The 25885-nt window shown below is 39.3% G+C and overlaps 1 protein-coding gene across 1 annotated transcript in view; it reads right to left on the bottom strand.

Moving 5' to 3' along the window:
- LOC124598833 (transformation/transcription domain-associated protein) overlaps positions 1-25885 on the bottom strand; it is a 441523-nt gene that overhangs the window by 149336 nt on the left and 266302 nt on the right. The window contains exons 45-48 of the mRNA XM_047136029.1: positions 16115-16263; positions 12442-12699; positions 12213-12343; positions 4056-4215 (exon numbers count right to left, since the gene is read on the bottom strand). Coding sequence (XP_046991985.1) covers positions 4056-4215; positions 12213-12343; positions 12442-12699; positions 16115-16263 — 698 coding nt within the window. The remainder of the gene's footprint in view (positions 1-4055; positions 4216-12212; positions 12344-12441; positions 12700-16114; positions 16264-25885) is intronic.

Here is a 25885-nt window from a genome sequence, read left to right as displayed (position 1 = left end):
CAAGAGAAGAAGAAGAAGAAGAAGAAGAAGAAGACTTGCTGAAATAAACTTCTGGCAATGTTAATAAAGATGCTGAATATTGCTGGAGAAGGTTTCCACACAAAACAATTTTTGCAGCAATTAGCAAAAAAATATGAAATGATAATGAATAAAATCTGTCTTTCTTTCATTGCTCGGATTTATAAAAATTCTGTGGGGTAGTATAAGCGATCTCATTCATATCTTTGTCACTATATGACAAACCTGTACTGCAGAGAAACAAACTTGATTATTTGCTACAAACTGATAAGTGTAGTGACTTTGCTGTTCTAATTGTAATTGTAAAATAATAAGAGGCATATGTACATATTAATAACTAGCAGAGTTGTAAAAATACTCTGATGCTCCGCAGAGCTCTGCAGTATTGTATGAAAGGAGTGAGGCATACAGATTATTGCAATGTGCAGGACACCAACTGTCACACACAAAGAGCGGTTGCAGTGCAGGGAGAGGCTGTAGCTGGCAAAAGTCACCACATCAAACAAGTTGAGTTGGCCCACCATTCAATTGAGATCTGAACGTGTTGGAAAAACACTTAACAGCTACACTCACACAATAAGTGGGTGCTGTGCAATTGCTTGTAAATGTCGATAAGTAAGGAAAGATGGGATAAAACAAAGTTTTGGCATTAATCTCCACATTGCCAGAAGATGGTATTGTCACAGTACAGCCATCAGTCCTTAAATCTCCTTCTCTTTCTCTTGAACTGAAGTTGTAATACACATTTCAATACAGTAATTTTTCTTAAAATAACACTTAAGACTCAAACTGTCCAATGGGGCTGAATAATACACCAAAGTCAAAATGTAAACAGTCCATTCCACAGGAAAGGTGACTTATGTGAAATAAAATAAAAGGTGCTGTTTATTTTTAGTTTACATGACTTTTTATTCAAACTAGACTGTTTGTGAGTCAATAAGCATCTTGAAGCACTATAAAGTTTTTCAAAACAATTGTGATACTGTGATACTCAAAATTTGAAATTGTTACAGTACTATGGTTGTAGCCTTTTAGATACATAAAATCATGTCAAAATACTTTCCTTTCATTACCATTTTCAGTTTAGGAAATAACCAGACTTCACATGGAAACAAATCAGGCAAATAAGGAGGGTGTTCAAGCACCACCATACATTTTTGAACCAAGAAATCATATATGATCTTGCTTTTGTGCACCAGTGCCTAGTTGGGCAACAAATACAGGGTGAGATGTAATATTAAGTGATTTTAAAAAACATGTGAAACAAGCTGCATCGGAGAGAGGTGGAGGGGATAGTGTCAGTTACGTTTGGCATGAAATAGCATTTAGTTGTAATGGAGCACTGGACCCTGTGGGGTACGCATGATGCTGTGCATCATGCATACGCTTTCAAAGCATTTTATCAAAACAGTAGTTCATACTAGCTAGAATGTCGTGTATTCCGAAAGCACTTTAACATTAATTTGAATAGGCCGGTGCCATCTGTCAGTACAATTAAAACATGGGTTGAGAACTTTGAGGAGACAGAGTCAATGACAAAGAAGAAAACTGGGAGACTAAAAACTGTGTACACACCTGAGAACATCGAGCGTGTAAGCGTTGCCACTGTGAGAACCTCTCGTTGCTCAGCTCGCCCTCACAACACTATACTTGGCATTTAAAACATATCGTTATGAAGACTTTTACACCAAGATTTGCACTTTCAGCCATACAAAATCCAAATGGTTCAGACCCATAAGGAAACAGATTATGTGAGCCAAAGCCAGTTCTGCTTAGAATTTTTGGGCATGATTTATCAAGATGAGGACATTGTAAACTGTTTGTGGATCAATGATTAAGCTCATTTCCTTCCCTCCAGTTATGTGAACAAGCAGAACTTTAGATTTTGGTGTGACGTTAATTCTAGAGAACTGTATCAGCAACCATTGCACTCTGCAAAAGTTTCTGTGTGGTTTGCCATGTCTTCATTAGGGATCATAGGAATATACTTTTTTGAAGATGGCCTTGGCAATGCTGTAACAGTGACTTTGCAAAGATAAGCAGACATGTCAGAAAACTTTTTTACTCCACAACTTGCACACTACGGAGTGAATGATGAGATGTTTTTTCCAGTAGGATGGAGCAACCTCCCACACTATTCAGGTAAGCATGAATATTGTCAATCATTTGTTTTCAAATCATGTGATCTCCCGAAATGGGGATATTGCGTGGCACTCTCATTAACCACACCTCACAACATAACATTTTTCTTGTGGGGTTATCTGAAAAGCGAAGTCTATCAAGATAATCCTCCTCAAACAATTGAAACCCTGAAAGATCGGATCCAACACGAAGTTGTTCAAATACCACTGGCAATGTTGCACAATGTGATGAGGCACTTCAAGGTTCAACTGGAGGAATGTGTGTGTCAAAATGGATACCATCTTACCAGAGTTACCTTCAAAAAATAACCGATGTTTTACTACTGCAGAAAATGCTTTTTCATGTATTTTATGATAACAAAATTAAAAAACATTAACAAAGTGTTTTTACTTAACATCCTTTTAAAAATCACTCTTCATTATGCCTCACCCTGTACCACGTTCCTTGATGCTGGTATTCGGGTCGAACCTGAACAGTCCTCACCCATAAACGGTTTAAAATGTCCAGGCAGTAATCTGCACTCACCATTTGACCTTCTGACGCAATTCCTTTTGAATCAAGAAAACAGTGAGCAGTGCCTTGACATGACTTTTCTGAATGTGCACTTTTTTCTGTCCCTGAGATTCTGGACCTTTTCACCCAAACTTTGGCACTTTATAAGTAGCTAATATTGACAACAACAAGTTCCATCATCAGCTGTTATGATGCATGACATTAAGCCTGCGTCCCTAGCAGCCAGTATTTTCACATCTCTCAAGTGTTTCAGTCTGTAATCTCTTTGATTGTCAGTAAGTGAGTGGGGCACAAAGTGACAACACATTAATTTTTTGCCTGAACTCTCAGTTAGAATGTGATGCACAGTTGTTTTAGCAGTACCCTTGAGCTCCTCAATCAACCTAGTAAATGTACACCAGTAATTTTGAAGCATTTTACCCACTTTCTGAACGTATTCTTCAACTCTTTTTGTCAATGATACTCCTGGATGTAGACCATCTCCTCTCTATCATCACGAAACCTTGCATACCACTTAAAAATGTTTTTATGACTCCTGCTTCACTCCCATAAACAATTTGACTCCTTTCAAAATTGTCTGTGGTACTTTCACCAAATTTAAATCATTACTTAATGTTCGCATGTTGCAACATTGTTTCTTACTAAAGTCCAAAACATACTGCTAAAATTTTGGTTATTACGAGCAGTCTGTGATGCCATCATTGTTAAATTTAAAATGAAACACAGTTGAAATAGCTTGCTGGTTAATTCACGCATCCATTAACAGATGGCTTTCAAAGTTACACGAATATAAAATCAGTCAAGTTTCCTGTGGGGTGCACTGTGTACAGCCTCAGCAGAACCAGTGTTTCTTCAAAACTATGTCTGGCAATGAACTTGAGCAAAGGATAGGAACATGAATTCTTGTGTGTTACATATATAATTAACCAGAGTAATTTTCTTATTCATGCGAGTGTTCGACACTCAAAAAATTCATCTTCATTAACAAAAATGGTTTGTTGTAACCACCAGTTTAGAAATTAACTTCCTTTTGACTACTGAATCCTGCACTAAATAAAAGCAGCTTTCTCTAAATCTTTCAATTAAGTTTTCATCAGTCTGACTGGATTATTATCATGACACATGGCACCACCGAGTCATTCTTAATAAGTTTCTGTCATGTTTATGCTGGTATGACTGAGAATGACTGCCATCTTTCCTCAGTCAATAGCCTAATTTATGTGCAGATGTTTATTCTTAACTTATGTCCTGATGTTACAACATGACAGAAAAGTATTTCACATATTCCATGCAAAAGTTGTATAATGCATAATAATAATAATAATAATAACAATAATCATCATCATCCCAAGATCAAACTAGTATCACAAAGGGTGACTCACTTGATGCACAGGAGCACTGGGTTCAAATTCGTAGCAGTCACCGATGTCTCTCTTATTTTTCTGCAGGAGGCTCAAATTACCTTCAGCGATCATTTTTTCAAGTATTAGTGATATTCTGTGCCACAGGTTATGACTTTTACCTATGTATTTCATAAGAGAACTGGAAAAATACATCAAAATTAGTCTGCAATAAATTTTAATTTATGAAACATTTATGAACGAGAGGGTCTCAAAACTAAACTATAATGAGGCAGATGAATGAGACTGTCACATGAATAATGCGAGAAAATTGGAAGATTGTTGTGGACCATATGTGGTAGGAGATTGCAAGTTTGAACAAAAAAAGGCATAAGAGAAAAATCAATATAACAGTATTTTGAGAAGGAAAGGAGCTACTCATAATATTGTTACATTCAATCTTGGATTTTCCACTGTTTGAAAAATCGGTACAAAATATGATAATTACTTATCACACAATGAGGACAGCAGCAGCGAAGATACAGAAGCTTGTGTGATCACGATGAAAAATTATCAATCAAATAACGATGATCTTCGGTTTTCTGTTCTCACACATGAAAAATAAAGGTAATGTCTTCATTCGATATTTTACACGTAACATTTGTGCATTTTGCTGTACCTTGTTAATGGCAAAATAAACTATAATTTATACATGGTGATTATGCTAAATGGCAACTTTGCAGCTATGGTTCTCTGCTAACGTATCATTCACATACTGTGTCTTCTATGGTTTGTATTGTTTCACTAATTCCAGACATTCCACTTTTTACATATTCTGTTCAAAGCATATGTTATTGTCTTTCAACCAGCTGACTATTTGCTCTCTCCTCAGAGGAGCTGATGGTGCCTTATTTAATTGCAAAGAATGATATGGCACACTGTCCATTACAAAAACACTAACAGCACTGAGATTTGGTAGCAAACGAGTAATGGATCAGTCTTTAAAGGTATCTGCGTTTTATTTCCTTGTGGTAAGTAAGGGTGTCACCCCCCTTCCCCCAAATCATAGCACCAGGCACAAAGGCACTCACAGAGCCAGCATGAACAATAATCACTCACCTTCCCTTTCTAGTTGGCATGCTCATTGTTCTGTGGTGTGTGTCCTCTGTCCTTGCAACGGATTGTGCATGATGCACATTGACCCACGTTTCGTCAATCCGTATTACATTCTTAGGATATAATGCTAGCAACTCGCACAGGAACCGACATATCCATGCTACAATGTCTCTGTGTTTCATTAGTAACTTTCTTCCTGAGAATTTTTTCTACTGGAGTTCAATTTTTAATTTTTTTTATTTTTTTAAGTGATGAAGAGACTTGTCATTCTGCCTGTTAACAAACCAATGTCCTACAGCAATGACATCAACTTTTTAAGTGTCGAGTATTTCTTCCTGCTGTAGTATGTGTACATACGTTGCCTGATAGCACTTTTGTCAAAGTTGTCTGTTTCAGTCACATGAGACATCTCTCCCTTGAACTTTCCAGGAGTCAGAATAACAGAGCTGCCAGCCAAAGTGACAGCCTCTTTATCATTTCTGAATCACTTCATTGTCGCTGTAGATATGTTCAATGCTTCTGCCCCCCTCCCAATCACTTTACACACTGGTATCGAAAGCCCACTGCTGTCGCTTTCCATTTCACAGTAAAAATGCAATCTGTACATAAATTCATGTGCTTGATATTTCAACATAAGTCCTTTTCAGAAAGTCCTGTTCTCTGCACTACAGGAAGCCATTTTCCACACACACGACAAGCAAATCTGATTAGCCACCATGGACGCATGAAGTTAATACTCTTCTCTCACCGTGGGAGGTGGCCATTATTTTTTTGATTTCTTACATAAAAATGTATTCCTATTATTTTACTTGATCCACACACTTTTATTAGTATTTCAACATGACTCTGAAAAGTGAACAATAAGCATTCTTGTATAAAATACTTATTCTGTATTTTCAAATGCTCCTTCCTGATATGTACAGTATTCACAAGTATTTTGTCACTATGGGGTTTAGGGGCCAAATCTAAGCTAATTTAAATTGTTACCTTTCAAAACCAGAAGTTTCTTGAGCCTGCTAAATGGAATTGTAGGAAACAAGTTTACTGAAAATAAATAGAAATGTCATCCAAGATTAGGTACCTAGGCAGACACAGTGACTGAAGATCACTCTATTCTAATACACATGCAAGACTGAAGCAGTGTTGCTAATTCCCCCTCATAAGCAAGTGAATCATTACTTTTTCGAAAGTATCTTATATAAAGCTGCTGATAATTAAGAACATATTCATGGTGTGGGTTCCTGTAGTCATGTCCTAGTACATGAACCATGGGCAATGTATGAGTGGCCTAGTAAGTGGTCCCGACAGTCGAGATACCAGTTACTTTGGAATAAGGCTGGGCATCTCGAACATATTCTGAGTCTTGGTCACCTTTGTGCTCATACGGCAAAGACTACCAAATCCACTGGTTAGTCCCTCAACCGTTAGGGGTAAAACCCAATGGGACTCTGGGCAAGTAAGGCTAGCAACCTGCTTCCCTGGTACTTTAAATATGATGCTGGCAACAATCAGAGCAAAATGCCTCGGACCTTTGGAGGTGACGGAGTCCCACCTCTAACTGACAAACCAGGGACTCCTAAGATACAACTTGGCAAACAAATGGTAATGAGATGGGGAGCTATTAATATCAATGGGGGCTACTCTGGGAAGAATGTAGAGCTGGCAGAGGCTGCAAGTAAGATGGGGCTCGACGTTTTAGCTGTTAGTGACATTCGGGTAAGGGGTGAGAAAGAAGAGGAAGTGGGAGAATACAAGGTCTACCTGTCAGGAGTCAAAGCAGGAATAGCACAATGGGGTGTAGGGCTTTACATCAGGAAAGAAATGGAACCCAGCGTAGTTGCAATAAGGTATGTAAACGAACGACTGATGTGGATAGATTTGACAGTGTCTAGCAAGAAAATTAGGATTGTGTCAGTATATTCGAATTGTGAAGGGACAGATCAAGATAAGATGGATAGTTTTTATGAGGCACTCAGTGATGTAGTTGTTGGAGTCAAGGCCAAGGACAGTGTTCTGCTCATGGGTGATTTTAACGCCAGGATTGGAAATCGAACAGAAGGGTATGAAAAGGTTATGAGTAAATTTGGAGAGGATATGGAAGCTAACAGGAACGGGGAAACAACTCTTGGATTTCTGTGCCAGTATGGGCTTAGTAATCACAAACTCCTTTTTTAAACATAAGAACATTCACCGATATACTTGGGAAGGCAGGGGAACTAGATCTGTCATTGATTATATAATAACAGATCAGGAATTCAGGAAGGCTGTGAGGGACACACGTGTATTCAGGGGATTCTTTAATGACACTTATCATTATTTAATCTGCAGTGAAATTGGGATTGTGGGGCCGAAAGTGCAGGAGGTCAGGTCCATATGTAGGTGGATAAGAGTGGAGAAACTTCAGGATAAGGAAATCAGGCACAAGTACATAACAGCGATCTCAGAAAGGTACCAGTTAGTTGAATGTAGTCAATTACAGTCATTGGAAAAGGAATGGACAAGGTGCAGGGACACAGTACTAGAAGTGGCTAAAGAATGTCTTGGAACAGTAATGTGTAAAAGTAGGATGAAGCAAACAGCTTGGTGGAATGACACAGTCAAGGCAGCCTGTAAAAGGAAAAAGAAGGCATATCAAAAATGGCTGCATACTAGAACTCAGGTAGACAGAGAAAGTTATGTTGAAGAAAGAAACAAAGCCAAACAGATAATTGCAGCATCCAAGAAGAAATCTTGGGAAGACTTTGGAAACAGGTTGGAGACTATGGGTCAAGCTGCTGGAAAACCATTCTGGAGTGTAATTATCAGTCTTCGAAAGGGAGGTATGAAGGAAATGACAAGTATTTTGGACAGGTCAGGAAAATTGCTGGTGAATCCTGTGGATGCCTTGGGCAGATGGAGGGAACATTTTGAAGAGTTGCTCAATGTAGGTGAAAATACGATCACTAATGTTTCAGATTTCGAGGTAGAATGGGATAGGAATGATGATGGAAATAGGATCACATTTGAGGAAGTGGAGAATATGGTCAATAGATTGCAGTGCAATAAAGCAGATGGGGTGGATGAAATTAAGTCGGAACTCTTCAAATTCAGTGGAATGTCAGGTCTTAAATGGCTACACAGGATAATTGAAATGGCCTGGGAGTCGGGACAGGTTCCATCAGACTGAACAAAAGCAGTAATCACACCAATCTTTAAACATGGAAACAGAAAAGATTGTAACAACTAAAGAGGTATCTCTTTAATCAGCGTTGTGGGTAAAATCTTCTCAGGTATTGTTGAAAGGAAAATGCGAGTATTAGTTGAGGACCAATTGGATGAAAATCAGTGTGGGTTTAGGCTTCTTAGAGGTTGTCAGGACCAGATCTTTAGCTTACGGCAAATAATGGAGAAGTGTTATGAGTGGAACAGGGAATGGTATCTACACTTTATAGATCTAGAAAAGGCATATGACCGGGTTCCTAGGAGGAAGTTATTGTCTGTTCTACGAGATTATGGAATTGGAGGCAAACTTTTGCAAGCAATTAAATGTCTTTACATGGATAGTCAGGCAGCAGTTAAGAGTTGACGGTAAATTGAGTTCATGGTTCGGAGTAGTTTCAGGGGTAAGAAAAGGCTGCAACCTGTCTCCACTGTTGTTCATATTATTTATGGAGCATATGTTGAAAACAATAGACTGGCTGGGTGAGATTAAGATATGTGAACACAAAATAAGCAGTCTTGCATATGCGGATGACTTAGTTGTGATGGCAGATTCGATGGAAAGTTTGTAAAGTAATATTTCAGAGCTAGATCAGAAATGTAAGGACTACGGTATGAAGATTAGCATCTCCAAAACGAAAGTAATGTCAGTGGGAAAGAAATATAAACGGATTGAGTGCCAAATAGGAGGAACAAAGTTAGAACAAGTGGACGGTTTCAAGTACTTAGGATGCATATTCTCACAGGATGACAACATAGTGAAAGAACTGGAAGCGAGGTGTAGCAAAGTTAATGCAGTGAGCACTCAGCTACGATCTACTCTCTTCTTCAAGAAGGAAGTCAGTACCAAGACTAAGTTATCTGTGCACTGTTCAATCTTTCGACCAACTTTGTTATATGGGAGCGAAAGCTGGGTGTATTCAGGTTACCTTATCAATAAGGCTGAGGTTACGGATATGAAAGTAGCTAGGATGATTGCAGGTACTAGTAGATGGGAACAATGGCAGGAGGGTGTCCACAATGAGGAAATCAAAGAAAAACTGGGAATGAACTCTATAGATGTAGCAGTCAGGGCGAACAGGCTTAGATGGTGGGGTCATGTTACACGCATGGGAGAAGCAAGGTTACCCAAGAGACTCATGGGTTCAGCAGTAGAGGGTAGGAGGAGTCAGGGCAGACCAAGGAGAAGGTACCTGGATTCGGTTAAGAATGATTTTGAAGTAATAGGTTTAACATCAGAAGAGGCACTTATGTTAGCACTGAATAGGGGATCATGGAGGAATTTTATAAGGGGGCTATTCTCCAGACTGAACGCTGAGAGGCATAATCAGTCTTAAATGATGATGATGATGATGATGATTTAACAAAATGTCTATATAGCTCTTATTAAAAACCGAAATCAGCATTACAGTCTTAATTGTTTTCCTCTCCTCTGCTGCCAGAAATGTTTATACTAATTATACAATGGAAAATCCAGGATGGAATGTAATAATGAAATGAGAACTGTCCTGCCCACTATTCTTCCCAATGCTCCTACCGTGGTATTCCACAGTCCACTGAACCTTCACAATATACTCGTCCATCCTTACACAACCCCTGCTCCCAATCCTTTACCTCATGGCTCATACCCCTGTAATAGACCTAGATGCAAGACCTGTCCCATACATCCTCCCAGTACCACCTATTCCAGTCCGGTCACAAACATCACCTATTCCATCAAAGGCAGGGTTACCTGTGAAACCAGTCTTGTGATTTACAAGTTAAGCTGCAACCTCTGTGCTGCATTCTATGTAGGCATGACAACCGATAAGCTGCCTGTCCGCTTGAATGGCCACCGACAAACTGTGGCCACTAAACAAGTGGACCATCCTGTTGCTGAACACGCTGCCAAACATGATATCCCTCATCTTAATTACTGCTTCACAGCCTGTGCCATATGGATCCTTCCCACCAACACCAGCTTTTCTGAATTACGCAGGTGGGAACTTTCTCTGCAATACATCCTGCACTCCCATAACCCTCCTGGCCTCAACCTTCGTTAGTCACTGTCCTCCCACATCCATCCCCCTCCCTGTTCCCACTCCAGCACTACACAGCCTTCACTACACCGCCACACCCAGTCTTTTATTTTCTCTCCTTTCCGTTACTTGCCCCCTCCCCCCCACCGCACCTTCTCTCCTGCTCTCTGTCTAAACTGCAACACTTGACTGTCTGCCACTCCCCCCATACTATCCCTCCCCCTCCCCGCCCCAGCCTCCTCCTTACCCCCACCCAGTCGCCACTCCCATCATGCACTGGTGCTGCTGTTCACAGTGTGGTCTCAGCTCTCTGAGATTGCAGATTTGTGTGCAAGTTGCGTTGTGTGTGTGTGTGTGTGTGTGTGTGTGTGTGTGTGTGTCTACTGCTGACAAAAGCCTTAATGGCCGAAAGCTCTAATTGTGTGAATCTTTTTACTGTGCCTATCGCGACTCAGCATCTCCGCTATATGGTGCGTAGCAACTTTCCTTCTCTGGTATTGTTATATTAATTATAGTCATTCATTCATTTTTACATTGTGTTCTGTAAACCGTGTCATGAAGGAAAGCCTTCAGGGATAATAAATGACTCAAGTTATACATTAACAGGCAGAAGCAGTCAAAGTGACCGACTTCTGCAAAGAATACTAAAACAAACTAGGACTAGTGCTAATCTATTCACACTGATAATTATAGGATTTGAAGGGTTTGCTGCAAAAAGGAGGGAGCTTCATTCTAGAGGCATTGGAGTTAAATGTACTTCTAATGGGAGTGGAAAAACCTCTTTCATTTTACCCTAGAATTATGTAGCTCAAGCCTTTAGTTTTCTCAAACCCAAGAAATAGAGGATCCAGTCACATTAGTTTGCTAGATGTAAGAGTTACTTCTTTATTATGTCGAATAACTGCTGGTATTTCTTTGTAAGGACATTACACAGCAGTATTATCAGAAGTGTGGCGTTTTCCAGGTGTGCTTCATGTTTCATTTTTATAAAGATAATAGTGAATACCGTTGAAATAATAATAAGTGATTCAGAAAGAAACATTATTTATATCTGGATCTAGCATTTTATGAGTGACTTATGATTACTTTGTATAGTTACGAGTATATTAGAAGAAAAGAAGCTGCACTGATAAAAAGCCATTGCTCCTCCTCTTACACTATTCAGCTGCTATTTACATCTTCTACTTCATACTAAGTATTTTTATATATATATATATATATATATATATATATATATATATATAATGGAAGGAAACATTCCACGTGCTTGTGTCTGTATGTGTGGATGGATATGTGCGTGTGTGCGAGTGTATACCTGTCCTTTTTTCCCCCTAAGGTAAGTCTTTCCGCTCCCGGGATTGGAATGACTCCTTACCCTCTCCTTTAAAACCCACTTCCTTTCGTCTTCCCCTCTCCTTCCCTCTTTCCTGATGAGGCAACAGTTTGTTGCGAAAGCTTGAATTTTGTGTGTATGTTTGTGTTTGTTTGTGTGTCTATCGACCTGCCAGCGCTTTTGTTCGGTAAGTCACCCAATATAAGTATTTATATAATTATTCTGATTTTCGAGACCAGTATAAAAACCTCAACCCCAACATCATCAGCAGCAGCATTATCATGTACATTTTCCAGATGCTTGTCAGGTCTGACTACAGCAACTTATGTACTGGGAAATTACCGGCATTTAGGATCCCCAAGTTAAAACAGCCTGATACATTATAAAACGAGTGGCTCTCAGATTACAATTTTACCTTTTTTGTATAAATAACTGAGATTTCCAATTGTGATGTATCTTTACAAATTATGCTTTTGCCAAACAGGCCAACGATAAAGTTAAATCTTAATGTGAAACCAGAACTTCTGTACTTACGGCTTTAAAGGTAAGTTGTCAATGCATCTTGTGAGGCCTTCTGTGAAAGAATTCAGTGCACTTGGATGGCAGTCCTTCTGGATAACATGTGCACCACTGGCGAGGAAAGGCACTAAGTCTGTGATTAGAGCCTAAAACATATTACAGCTGCTGAGTACACGTAAAGGGGAAGAAACACACACACACACACACACACACACACACACACACACACAAAAAGGCTACTTACTGACTGCTGCCTGTCGCTTAGTACTCTCCATACTCGAGGGAAGAAATCCAGCCACACACTCTCAGCTAAACCAGTGTCCATATGACACAGCTGCGCCATTGCAACTAGGAAATGGCTCGTGTACGTATTCCGAACAGATTCCATGAATTTGCTCTGCCGTATCAACATCTGTCGCAGAGACATCTTTCGGTTGTTCCTCGCTTCCTCACCATCCTTTGCTTCGACACCTGATACTATACCATCCAGGTCAATTTCACTCTGTCAAAGACAACAGAGAAAAAGAATTAGTGTACTGTAGTTGATATGGTTCACTTTTTACAATTATATAAAATAATAAGTGAGACAAATGATAGATCATGATATTAGATGTATTGATATAAACTAACAAAAACTGGAATTTATCTACGATAGAATTTTACAGAAAATTAACTCTTTCCAATTCAGTTTTTCTACTACCTTCATTCGTACCAACCCTTTATTTATTTTATACTTGTAAGGCTGTAAGGCATTAAGAGTTATTACACTACTGTTTAAATGTCAGATGATGATGGTCTTCCTCTTTTCCTTGAATTTGTATTTCTTACCTGTCTGACTAGCTGTCTGATAGATTTCTTCTGTAGGAAAGGTGACTCTTTAGTGGTTCTCCATGTTTGTGTTTGTCTATTGAGTAATATACCTTTTCACTACAACAACTTCATTCAACCAGAATGTACTGAACAGTCACTAACCTCTTGTCAAGGAATAAAAGTCAACTAACTTTCATATCACTTTGATAGGCACGTAACTACTACCAGTAAAAATGTGATAGCCTGAACAACACAAGCTAGCAATTGTTGGGCCAAATGAACCACTATTCAGACTGGAAAAGGTAAATTAGGACAAATTACAGTTCCTATGTTGTCATTCCATAATAGGGAACATGAGGAAAAATGTAACCATTTTCTGAATCACACAGACAGAAAATGCAAAAACCCCATTTCGTAGGCTTCTTTGGATTTTAGCACTTTCAATTCTTCTTTTGAATTCTAATGAGCTCTCACCTATAGCCACATTTCTTTTTGTACATAAGTTCTTTGAATTTACTGTCAAGAATAAGAATAAGAATCTTTATTAGCCGTTCAGTATTTTCTTATACAATGGGCTTCGTCAATAAGTTCAATTACAGTATAAAGATGGTTATATTCTCATAACAATGTATATATAAATCATATGAATGTTAGTGTAGTACAATAGCACACATTTGGAGTTTTATATATTGTTAATTTTACAATAAAAAAGAAAATATTATACAGATTTATATTAAGAGGGGAGTATTCATGTTGATGACACTATGTCATTATCACATACATGTTGATAACACTATGTCATTATCCTAAGCTATTGATACAAATATAGAGCACTCGAAATAGGTCTATTATGCCTATATGTTAGATATTGTTTTTCCAAATTTAGGTCCTACTACAGACAGAGGTACCTTTCTCTATGTTAAAATAGCAAATCTGCCAAATTACAATCTTTATATTCATCAACTGAGTAAAATGCTTTACCTTTGAGCCATTGACCCAATGTTGTCTTAAATTTACTTTTAGATACTGTTTGTACAATTTTAGGGAGCATATTAAACAGTTCGAGGCCTACATATTTATAACTATCATGTATCTTGGACAGTATAGAGTATGGCAGATCAATGGTGTGGTTTCGTCTTGTATTGTGGGTGTGGACAGATGACCTACGGGGATATTGAGCTATGTTTTCTTTTACGTGTAATAAGCAATAATAGATGTACAAACAAGGAACTGTCATGATGTTAAGTTTTTTGAAATGTTCCCTGCATGTATCCCTACGAGATAAACCCACTATACATCGAAGAGCTTTTTTTTTTTTTTTTGCCATCTGAAAATTGATATTGAATTGGGAGAATTTCCCCAGAGCAGAATACCATATGAAAGATGGGGATGGATATAAGCAAAATATGAATGCAGCAGCAAGTTTTGGCTGACATTACTCCTATGCTTATTAAGTAGGAACATAGCACGTGCAAGTTTAGAACGGACGTATGTGATATGTTTATCCCAGCTAAGTTTCTGGTCAATCATCATTTCTAACAGTTTAACGGACTTATTTTCTTTGTTTGATACCTTCAAATTAAAGAATATTTCTTCAGTTTTTGTTTCATTTATGAATAGGGAGTTTGCACTAAACCAATGAACCGATTTTTCAAATATTATATTATTTTTTTCTCGTACAGATTCAAGAGTCTGTCCTGAATTGATAAAAGTTGTATCGTCCGCATAGAGAACTGTTTTACAGGGTAAATACTGTGGCATATCATTAACATACACTACAAACAGGAAGGGCCCAAGTATGGAGCCCTGTGGCACACCTCTTTTTATTGTTTGTGGGTTTGACAGCTGCCCATTTACACTAACAAACTGTACTCTGTTGCTTAAGTAGGATTCTAATAATTTCAGGGTGTCCTCTTCCATGCCGTAGTGTCTTAATTTCATGATCAAAGTACTATGAGATACAGTGTCAAATGCTTTACTCAGGTCTAGGAGAGTAGCACAGGAGGTTAACTTATTTTCAAAGCCATCATATATATCACTAGCAATATTTTCAACTGCTTTAACTGTGGATAGTTTAGACCTGAATCCATACTGTGAGTTACTTAACAAGTTATTCCTCTCAAAATAGTGTTTCATTTGTTGGTGAACACAGTCTTCGATTATTTTAGATATTATTGGGATTAATGAGATAGGGCGATAGTTACTTGGATTTGATTTATCTCCTTTCTTAAATATGGGAATAGTTACTGCTATTTTCAAACAGTCGAGGAAAATCCCTTGCTGTAATATAGGGTTAATGAGAGTGGTTAGAGGGGACAGAAGATCACTTGATATCTTCTTTATGACAAAGTTTGACAGACCATAGAAGTCCTCTGCTCTGGAATTACTTAGTTTGCCTATTGCTTTGCTAACATCATTTTCAGTTACTGTTGCCCAGCAGAATTTATGGACTACATACTTATTTGAACCTAAAAGAGTTTTAGCATCAAGCATGGCGTTGAGGGGAGACAAATCTTGTTCTTATTCAATATAGTCACTAGCGTTCTTCACCTTGCTCCCTTCGTACCTTAACACTCCAGAGCTGTGGTAGGTAAAACTAAGTGCAGCATCTAAAATATTGACGGTGGAACCTTGTTGTGCGACAGAAAAGGGAACATGAAGGGATCACCATTGCCACCACAATAAATTTTCCAGGTAATTGTGACAGGTTGTCTCTCTTCATCACTGTCTGCTCCATGAGTAGAACCTGATTCTTTACAACTTGTATCACTGCACACAGCTGAAGTTTCTTCCTAAACACTTTCATCAATAAATTCTCCTTTGTCCTTAATGTCTCTGAGAAGCCACCTGGCAATATCATCATCACTCAAATGGTTTCTACTGGCCATTACCGTACTATAAACGTGTGAATGCAACACGCTTTGAGTTGTCAGATCTTCATACTATGTGCTGCCACACGTAGCAAATTCTAACAATGAAGTGGACAGAAAGCACAATAATGGAAAAATGTCTGACATTGTCTTTTGCACGATATAATTACCACAAATAAATGACATGGACAAAGTAACATATACAAAAAATTTTATAGTTCACTACAGCTTACACACCTCTTTATCAGAATCCATTTCATCCATGTCATCCCTTATACCTTGTAAGTACATGAAATAATTGGCTTTGTCAGTGCTATCTGCTTGGCTTAAGACATATGTAATGGGAGGCAACCTCAGGCTTTCATCACTGAGTCGTACAGTTTCACCTTTGAAAAGAAAACACCAACAGTTACTAACATTGCAAAGAGGAAACACACAAGTTTCAGGTAAAAAAAATTAACCTCACTATGTGTAATAATGATAATGACACACTGAAAATTACTAGAGAATTAGTGGTAAAGGAACAGATGCCACCATCAGCTAATACAACATTATATTGCTCTAGACTTACCTGTCCCTCCTCTAATACAACATTACACAAATAAAGTAAACGGACAAGTACTACCAGAAACAATAAACACTGGAAACTGCTGTGACTGTGGCTATGCACCTACAAGACAGCAACCTGTCTCACACCTGCATCCCGCAGTTGGCCAAGAGTCAGCTGTCAGCTTACAACCCAGCAACTCCATCACAAACCAATGCTTGCCTTGTGCAATAGTAAACATCCCAGACAGTAACCAAAAAGGCTGGTATTTTGCCCATCTGCAGCAGACACCTCGAGAGCAGCGCACACATCCACAACCACAGCGATGCTCTGATGGGCCCTAGGGATTTTATCTCCACTTGTGACATTCCCGCTAGTAGATAGAACTGTACCCGTGTGTCACGACCTCATTTATGCCAGCAAACAACCACAGAACACCAGTTCACATCATGCTCTTCAAAGACAAATTCTCTAAGCTTTACACCAACCACTGCCACAGTCAATGTATCAAGAGTCTCTCCTAGTACCTCCAGTGCCCCACTGTCTGATGCAGCCAGTGTACCCACCTTGGATGTTTGCCGCCGATGCTATGTGGGGCTACCAGCAGTTGTCATCGTGATACATCAGGTCTTGGCCTCTATCACTGTGGACCTCCAGGACTTTGGTATTATGTGTCATAGAGTCCATGCAAACATAGACAGTTAGTGCATCATGTGAAGCATTAACTGACAATTCAGTAATTGAGTCAGTCTTCCGTAACTGACAATACACCAGACTTACTGGGTCTCACCCACTTCAAGACAGAGACCCTGACAGAACGAATACTAGTGTTTGTGTAATTAAACTTCAAAGAAGAAGAAGAGAAGCTTTCATGTTATCATCAATGAACTTGTAAATAGTCCTCATGGGTTTGCCGCCGGATCACGTTGTGCAAATTCCACAATATTTCTTCAGAGCAACTGTCTGACATCTTCAGGTGGTTCAACCTGATGTCGGACAGATGCTCCAAGGAAATACTGTGGAATTCACACAAGGTGATCCGGCAGCAAACCAGTGAAGACTATTTACAACATATCCGCCAGGAAAGCTTGAAGAGTCACATCAATGAACTTGTTAATCACAGGCTACCTGAGCATCGAATTTTCTGACACCAAACCTGACATGGGCTATAACAGGAACGAAACTAGAAATCTTATATAACAGAAACTACTTCAAGGCAAATTTTACAATGTTGCACTGCAGCATTTGGAAAGTCACTGACAATCTATTGTCTTCCTTTATCCTCTGTTGAGGTACTCTGAATATTTCTGTATCTTAGAAATGTAATTCTCAAAATATTAAGGTTGAGAATCTCACTGCAACTGAACACATACATGTGTAAAATTCAGAGTTTCCCCCCCAACAGCACTATATACTTTCCAATCTGGTCTTCAGCTACATCTACCCTTATACATTGCTCTTTGCTGATGATTCAAGTATTACAATTAAGCCTAGTGTGGAAGTTTCACTACTTAAAATGTAAACGAAGTGTTCTTCAAAATCAAACTGGTTCTCTGCAAATGGCCTCGAGTTTAGAAAAAACAGCGCGCAATTCTGTTACTCCCCAGTGCTGAATACTGCAGTGCAACAAGATATTTAACCTTTCACACTGCTGTATTTCTCGCGTAAGTGATTACAAGTGAGAAGATGTTGTTGTAATGCATATATGTGCATACATACATTGAAGTGCCCCCCTGCGCAGTTCTGTCGGCATGTATGGGGGTGATGTCTGAAACTTTTAAGGATTTTGATATGATTTTCACTAGCTGAAAAACTGATTCAGATATTGTCACACCTGGTTGACAGTTCTGCGACCATTCTTCATGCAGACGTTTGTTATTATGATAGGCTGACTTGTATGTGTTTTTGTACCACTGCTGCCACTGTCTACTCACAGAGTGATGCATGTGGCTTCTGTCATGTCAGTTATGTTTGCTTTGATTATTATGACGACTTCTCGTGTAATGCGGACTGTTGCTTTGTGATTAAGAGCATCTACATGATCACCATCACACACTGTGGCAGTGATAGTTCCCTGCTTGCTCAGAGGAACCATTGTTGAGGTTGTGTGAGAAATTGTTTTCCATTCTCAGATCTGTACATTTCGTACTGCCTGTGCACCTTCATGGATAAAGCTAACATTGTCCAGTACGGACGTGTAGTGGAGTCTAATTGAAAGCCTGCACTAGGCTGTTGGGCCATGCAAAATTATTATTACCAAAATCTATAAATCTATCCACATCTTCTTCTTCTTCTTCTTCTTCTTCTTCTTCTGGATATATTTTGGTCCCTTGTTGCGTTTGTCTCTCCAAGGAAGGAATGTAGGGATCTTTATACGATTTTCACTAATAGATACACTGATTCAAGGCAGCCTGGTGGCTCAGATGACATTCATGTCTCCGGAGAATTTTCCTGGTGTGCACGGCTTAAATAGTTTAAGTTACGTCTTGCTTTCTCTGTTTCCTGTCACGCACACGAACAATGCAACATGAAAGCAGCAGAATCTTCATTGTAGCGGCCATACACAGTTTACATGACAGCCAACAATCACAGGAAGATTCCACTGTTCCTTGTTGCTGAACTTTGACTGTTGTGTCTTTCAAAATTACAAGGGGGAAAAATATACATGTATGAATAACTGACACTTTTTATGTAATATGTCATGTTGTAATGCTACACTTATATTTGATCTAGGTTATAAGCACTATTCTTATAAACTACATACATGTACACCTACGTAAGTGATAAGGATAGATTGCTTCTCACCATATAGTGGAGATACGTTATTTATTCATCTCATTACGTACAATTTTCAAATCATTTGATTTGATGTACAAGAGACATGTCAAGTTTTACAAAAGAAATTTTTTTCACTTTAAGAGAAATACAAAAGTTTACATTATATTTTACATTTCTAAGTTACAGCTACACATGTACATAAAATAATACATGTAATACAATCCCTATGTTCAGACTGTGAAGCTGTCCTCAATGAATTCAACAGAATAACAACACTTTTCCACCAGAAGAGTAAAGAGTAGTCTTTTCAGTGAAACAAGCTCCATTTTAAATATATTACTGCCTTTTATTTGATTGAAAATTTTTAGCCCCATATACTATGGCGTTTGGACATCAAGTTTTAAACGATGTGTTGGAAGTTTGAAGTTATCTCTGTGGTGAGTGCTGTAGTTGTTGTCAAAATGGAAAGTGTCTAGTGTATGTTGATTTTTATATAAGAACACCACCATCTCATACATGTTAAGTGAGGAGATAGATAGTATTTTTAAATTTTTTAACAGTGGTCGACAGGATTCCCGTTTTTTTTTTGCAACACACATTTCTAATTACTTTCTTTTGTAATACTAGGAGCCTAGTGACATTCGCTGAATTTCCCCAGAAGATTATGCCATACCGAATAACTGACTCAAAGAAGCAGTGATAAACTATCTTTCTGGTATCCATGTTTGTGGCACCCGACAAGATACACATTGCAAATGCTAAGTTGTTCAGTTTATTTGCTAAGTAATCTATGTGTACCTTCCAATTTTAATTTTTGTCACGATTTAGGCCTAAGAACTGCACGTGGTTTGCTTCTGTGATATCCTGATCATTGCAAGTTATCTTTATTTCAGTCCTTTCTACTGATTTAGCTTCAAATTGCATCATTTTGGTTTTAGTTACATTTAGTTTTAGTCCATTTTGATAGGACCAAGATTCAAGTCTTTCTAAAATATTTTTGTTTTTTTCTGGAATATTTTCAGATACCTCATTCTCAATTACAACTGATGTATTATCATAATAAGGCACAGCAAAAATATTGTTAAACAAGTAAACTTTCAGCCAAAATGCCTTCTTCTGAATTAGACCTGACCCCCCCCCCCCCCCCAAACACACACACACACACACACACACACACACACACACACACACACACAGGTTCACACAAACGCAACTCACACACGTGGCCACTGTCTCTGGCTGCAAAGGCCAAATTGCCAGCAGCTGCCATGACGGGAGAAGCAGTTTGGGTGGTGGGGGTAAAAATGAGATTGGGGCAGGGGAATGGGAGGGAAGCAGGACAGCAGCTGGGCATGATCAAGTGCTACTTGTGGGAGTTTACAGAGACAAGGTGCAGAGAAGGTAGGGCAGCTAGGTGTAGTTGGGAGGTTAGATGGAGAGTGGGGGTGGGCGGGGGGCAGAATGGAAAAGGAGAGAAGTAAAAAGACTGTGAGTGTGTTGGTGGAAGAGAGGGCTGTGTAATGCTGGAACAGGAACAGGGAAGGGGATAAGTGATGAAGTGCAATTTCTAATGAAGATCAAGGCCAGTAGGGTTACAGGAATATAAGATATATATATAGCACGGGAACTGTTCACACCTGTGCAATTCAGAAAATCTGGTGTTGGTAGGAAGGATCTGGGTGGCACAGGCTGTGAAACTGATTCTTGGTGCAACATCTCACAGCCCACAGTACACTGGCTGGTATCATTAATCCTAGACCTTCAAACTGATCACTCATCCTGTGTCATTCTCGTATATTTTTGTGTTATTTTCCACACCTTCCTGTACCACACAAACCTCCACCTCATCCTTAGAAATCCCTCTCCCCAGTCGTCCTCTCTTATTCCATTATGCACATACTAGCCTCACCTAATCTAGTCGTGTCTGCTGCCACCCCTTCTTCACACGTACTCCCCCGCCAAACTGCAACCCACATTACAATCTTTTTACTAATTTATTTTTCTTTCATTGTGTTTTCACGTAAATTTCAGTTGGTTTTCACCTTTCACTATAGGCCTGCTCCCACAGGTATCATCGTGTTTCCCCATATTTCATCTATTCCGTCCTTTTCATGATTTTTCCTACGTATGTAGGTGTATTTTTACAAACTTTTACGAATGTTTTTCACATTATTTACATATTTTTACATGGTTTTATTCTCCAGCATGGATCCTTGGTCCTTCTGTCTGGGCCAATACAGAATATATTTCCTTATTCATAGCCAGGGCCCAGTCCCACATACTGTTCTTCCATCAGTGTTTGCCTCATGGAATCAGACCAAATGGCCTTACCATTGAATTACCCATCTCTGGTTGCAGCCCCTCCTTGCACAATAACCTCCATCTGTTCAGATTCTGCCAGTGTTTGATCCTGACTAATATTATCTTGCAAAACCATGTCAATCAGGCCCAAACCACTTGCAAAACCTCCTCCTCTAAACAAAACCAAATTTCTGGATCCCATTTCACACAAACTCTTGGCTTGTATGAACTGGAGCAACATGCACAGCACCATCTACACCTACACGGATACTCTGCAAATCACACTTAAGTGCCTGGCAGAGGGTTCATCGAACCACCCTCACAATAATTCTCTATTATTCCACTCTCGAACAGTGCACAGAAAAAACAAACACCTGTATCTTTCTGTGCGAGCTCCGGTTTCCCTTATTTTATTATGATGACCGTTTCTCCCTGTGTAGGTTGGTGTCAACAAAATATTTTCGCATTCTGAAGAGAAAGTTTGTGATTGAAATTTTGTGATAAGACTCCGACGCAATGAAAAACGTGTTTGTTTTAATGATTACCACCCCAAATCCTGTATCATATCAGGGACACACACTCCCTTATTTCTCAACAATACAAAATGAATTGCTCTTTTTTGAACTTTCTCAATGTACTCTGTTAATCCTGTCTGGCAACGATCCTACACCGCACAGTAGAACTCCAAAAGAGGGTGGACAAGTGCAGTATGGGCAGTTTCTTTAGTAGATCTGTTGAATCTTCTAACTGATCTGCGAATAAAACACAGCCTTTGGTTTGCCTTCCCCACATTTTCTGTGTGTTCTTTCCAATTTAAGTCGTTCATACTTGTAATACCTAGGTATTTAGGTGAATTTAGGGCCTTTAGATTTGACCAATTTATCGTGCAACCAAAGGTTAATGGATTCCTTTTAGCACTCATATGGATGACCTCACATTTTTCATTATGTAGGGGCAATTGCCAATTTTTACACCATACAGATATCTTTCCTAAATAGTTTTGAGATTTGTTTTATCTTCTGATGAGTTTACTGGACGATAAATGACAGCATCATCTTCAAACAACCAACACAGCTGCTCAGATCATCTCCTAAATAAGGAACAGCAGAGGGCCTATAACACTACCTTGTGGAATGCCAGAAATCACTTCTGTCTTCTGTTAATAACTATGAACTTTGACCTCTCTGAGAGGAAATCACGAATCCAGCTGCACAACTGTGATGATATTGCATAAGCACCCAATTTGATTACAAGCCACTTGTGAGGCACAGTATCAAAAGCCAATTCGAAATCCCTTGTCCACAGCACTTAACACTTATTGTGTGTAAAGACATAGATGTGTTTCACAAGAACGATGTTTTCTAAATCTGTGTTGACTTTGCGCCAATACATGCATCAATAGAACCTCTTCAAGTTCATAATGTTTGAACACAATATACGTTTACTAATACTCCCACCCTCTGTGATTTCCTAGATCTTGCCAACTGAGAGGTTTCCATTGAAACAGGACAAGCAACTGCATCTGGCTGAGGGACAGTGTCAGTCACTGACAGCACCTGGAACATGTTAGTCAGACTAACTGGGGAGGCCTTACGTTCAACCCCTTGGGAAGTCTTTTGTTGCCTGCCACACTGAGGCGACCATCCACTCTACCACGGGTGAGAAGTCAACCTCACTGCGAACAGTAACTGGGCTGGTCATCGCTGCAGATCGATCACTGGATTCATATGTCCTGGATATCCTTTGAATCCCCATGGCCAGCCCACAACAATGAGCCCATCCACTGCAGCTTCAAGCTGTGTAATCGAAGCCATCACAGCCTGGAGCGATTTGTCACCAACTTGGATAGCATCTGCACAGAGCGGTCACAGTCCTTATCCATACTAAAGACTGTGGAAAACTACACTACACAGACAAACAAAGAACTATCGACATGTGCTATGCAACTTTACGTAGACGCTGTCAAGAACATAAGAAATGTGTCCAATAAATTAGGTTAATACGCAGAGGTTCAAAAACTTAAGTACCAAAGCACTCAGGTGAGACTAAATAATTCGCTCCTGATAAGGAACTTGTACTGTCACAAAAAGAGTTTACTTTCAGACACTGTGTCTATTAAATATCAACTTAAAATACAGAAATTCTAGATACTAAATTACCGAAGCACAAAGATGAAACTATACAAAGGCTTTCCCGGCATAATAATTGATATTCTTCTCGGGTGTGCAGCTGCATCATAACGTCTTCATGACAATATTTCAGCGGTCCAACTGGCCGCCATCTTCAGGCGAGAGTGCTGGTACACGATCTCACTGGCCAGTTGGACCGCGGAAATATTGTGTCATGAAGACGTTATGATCTGGCTGCAAACTCGAGAAGAATATTATCATGAAACTATACAATTTGCTACTAGGTAGGAACTTGTAAAATGTCACAAAATTGGTTACTTCCCTTTTACTGCTTTCTGTGTCTTGGCCAGCTGCTGCTGCTTCCAACCTGTTCACCACCTACTCCCACCTTGAACTACCACTATACACCATCTCTGCAACAACCTACAAACCTCCCTCATATCAGCTCACAACTGACAAACCCAGCCTCACAGACCTACTCCATTTACCCCACCCTGAAAACCCCTCCCACTGCCATATAAAACCTAAACAAATCCAAAACACAGTCATGAACCTTTCCCCCAAAAGCCTTAGCCCCACAGAAGTATCAGTCCTTCACAAAGGCTTCACCTTTCGCCCAACTCCCAAATTCAATGACACAGGACTTGTTAAAGACCTCCACTCCTTCACCCGGTACCTACAGAGGAAACACTTTTTCAGCACCAACCCTAACAAACTGACTAAACTGAAGACCAACACTGAACCCTGCCTGACTCAGTTCTCTCCTCCATCCAACTGTAATTCACCCATACTGTCCCCAAATCACCACCTGTTAACTTTCCAAAATTTCTTAACCTTGAACTTTGCCTCCCATAATTTCCCTAACCCCCAAACATGCAAGCTAGCCTTACATCTGCACAAAGAGCTGCAACCACCACCTGAAAACTGATCCTGACCTTATAATCCTACCTGCTGAGAAAGACTCCACCACTGATTTTTTGAAAAGCAAGGTTTACCTGGCAGGACAACTCCGCCAGCTGCCAAATTTGTCCACCTACAAACCATGCCACAGTGACCCCATTCCAGAAATGCAGCAGGAGCTCCAGTCTCTCCTCAAATCCTTGAGGCCATCCTCGAACCTCTCCCTATAGTCTCTCTCTCTCTCTCTCTCTCTCTCTCTCTCTCTCTCTCTCTCTCTCTCTCTCGGTGTGTGTGTGTGTGTGTGTGTGTGTGTGTGTGTGTGTGTGTGTGTGTAATTCGGAAGTTAGCCTTTTGGCCAAAAGCTTACTTGTTTGACAGCTTTTTCTTCTGCCCCTCTGTGACTCAACATTTCCACTATATGTTGAGTAGCAATCTATCCTTTTCATAAGACTATCATTATTCCATCCTGGATTCTCCTTTATAAGTGAATCATTACAGTGTGAGACATTGCATGTTATAAATCACACTGTGTATCACTCTGGCTCAGTGTAGCACAGAAGGCAGTGAAGTATTGAACCACAAAAATCTTTGTCTAGTCAGTTGAATTTTAACATAAACAATAGTGTGTCAGAGGTTGACAGCAGTTATTAATGAATATAATTCCAAATGCAAACTGAAATCACATTTGCTTGACAACTAGGGTCCTGAAAGTTCGTGGCCCATCTACGTGGTCTGCAAGCATCTGTGGTGTATGAGAGAGTGCACAAACAAGCCTTCGCAAATGTTGTCAGAGGTTGCTGAAGGAGATAAATGCTGTTTCACCTAATAACACAAGTGAGCGTACACTTGGCAATGACCGTGTGGATGTCACTCACTTGTCCATATCCATGCAGAAATCACGAGCTAGCACTCACATGCATACAGAGTGCAAATTTGAAGTGTGCGCATGAACAACGTGTTTCCTTTACCACTAGAGTTACACAAACAGGTAAAAATTATTTTCTGTTACTTGTGGATAACAAGTACAAATATCCATTCAAAACATTATTCGTTTACACAAATGAAAACATTTATTCACTGTCTGTGAATAAGAAGCATTGCATATAATAGATAAATTTGAACTCCAATGACATTTAGTGCTCAAATTCTTTGTTATTTATTAAATAATTTGTTTATCAATTAGTTTTCGAAACAACTGTTTTTCCCCCATTCAACTGGAAGTTCATTTGATTTTCAAATAATTGCCATTGTGAGACACTAAAGAAAATATGTTCTACATCTTCAAAGATGATATCAGCATTTGTAACTCCTTTCAGGATACTGATATAAAGTTCCAAATCACACTCGTCTTCT

Source organism: Schistocerca americana, chromosome 1, assembly GCF_021461395.2.
Source record: "Schistocerca americana isolate TAMUIC-IGC-003095 chromosome 1, iqSchAmer2.1, whole genome shotgun sequence".
In the NCBI taxonomy this organism is placed as follows: domain Eukaryota; kingdom Metazoa; phylum Arthropoda; class Insecta; order Orthoptera; family Acrididae; genus Schistocerca; species Schistocerca americana.
Note: the sequence above shows the minus strand (reverse complement) of the source record. Positions and strands in the feature narration are given on the sequence as shown.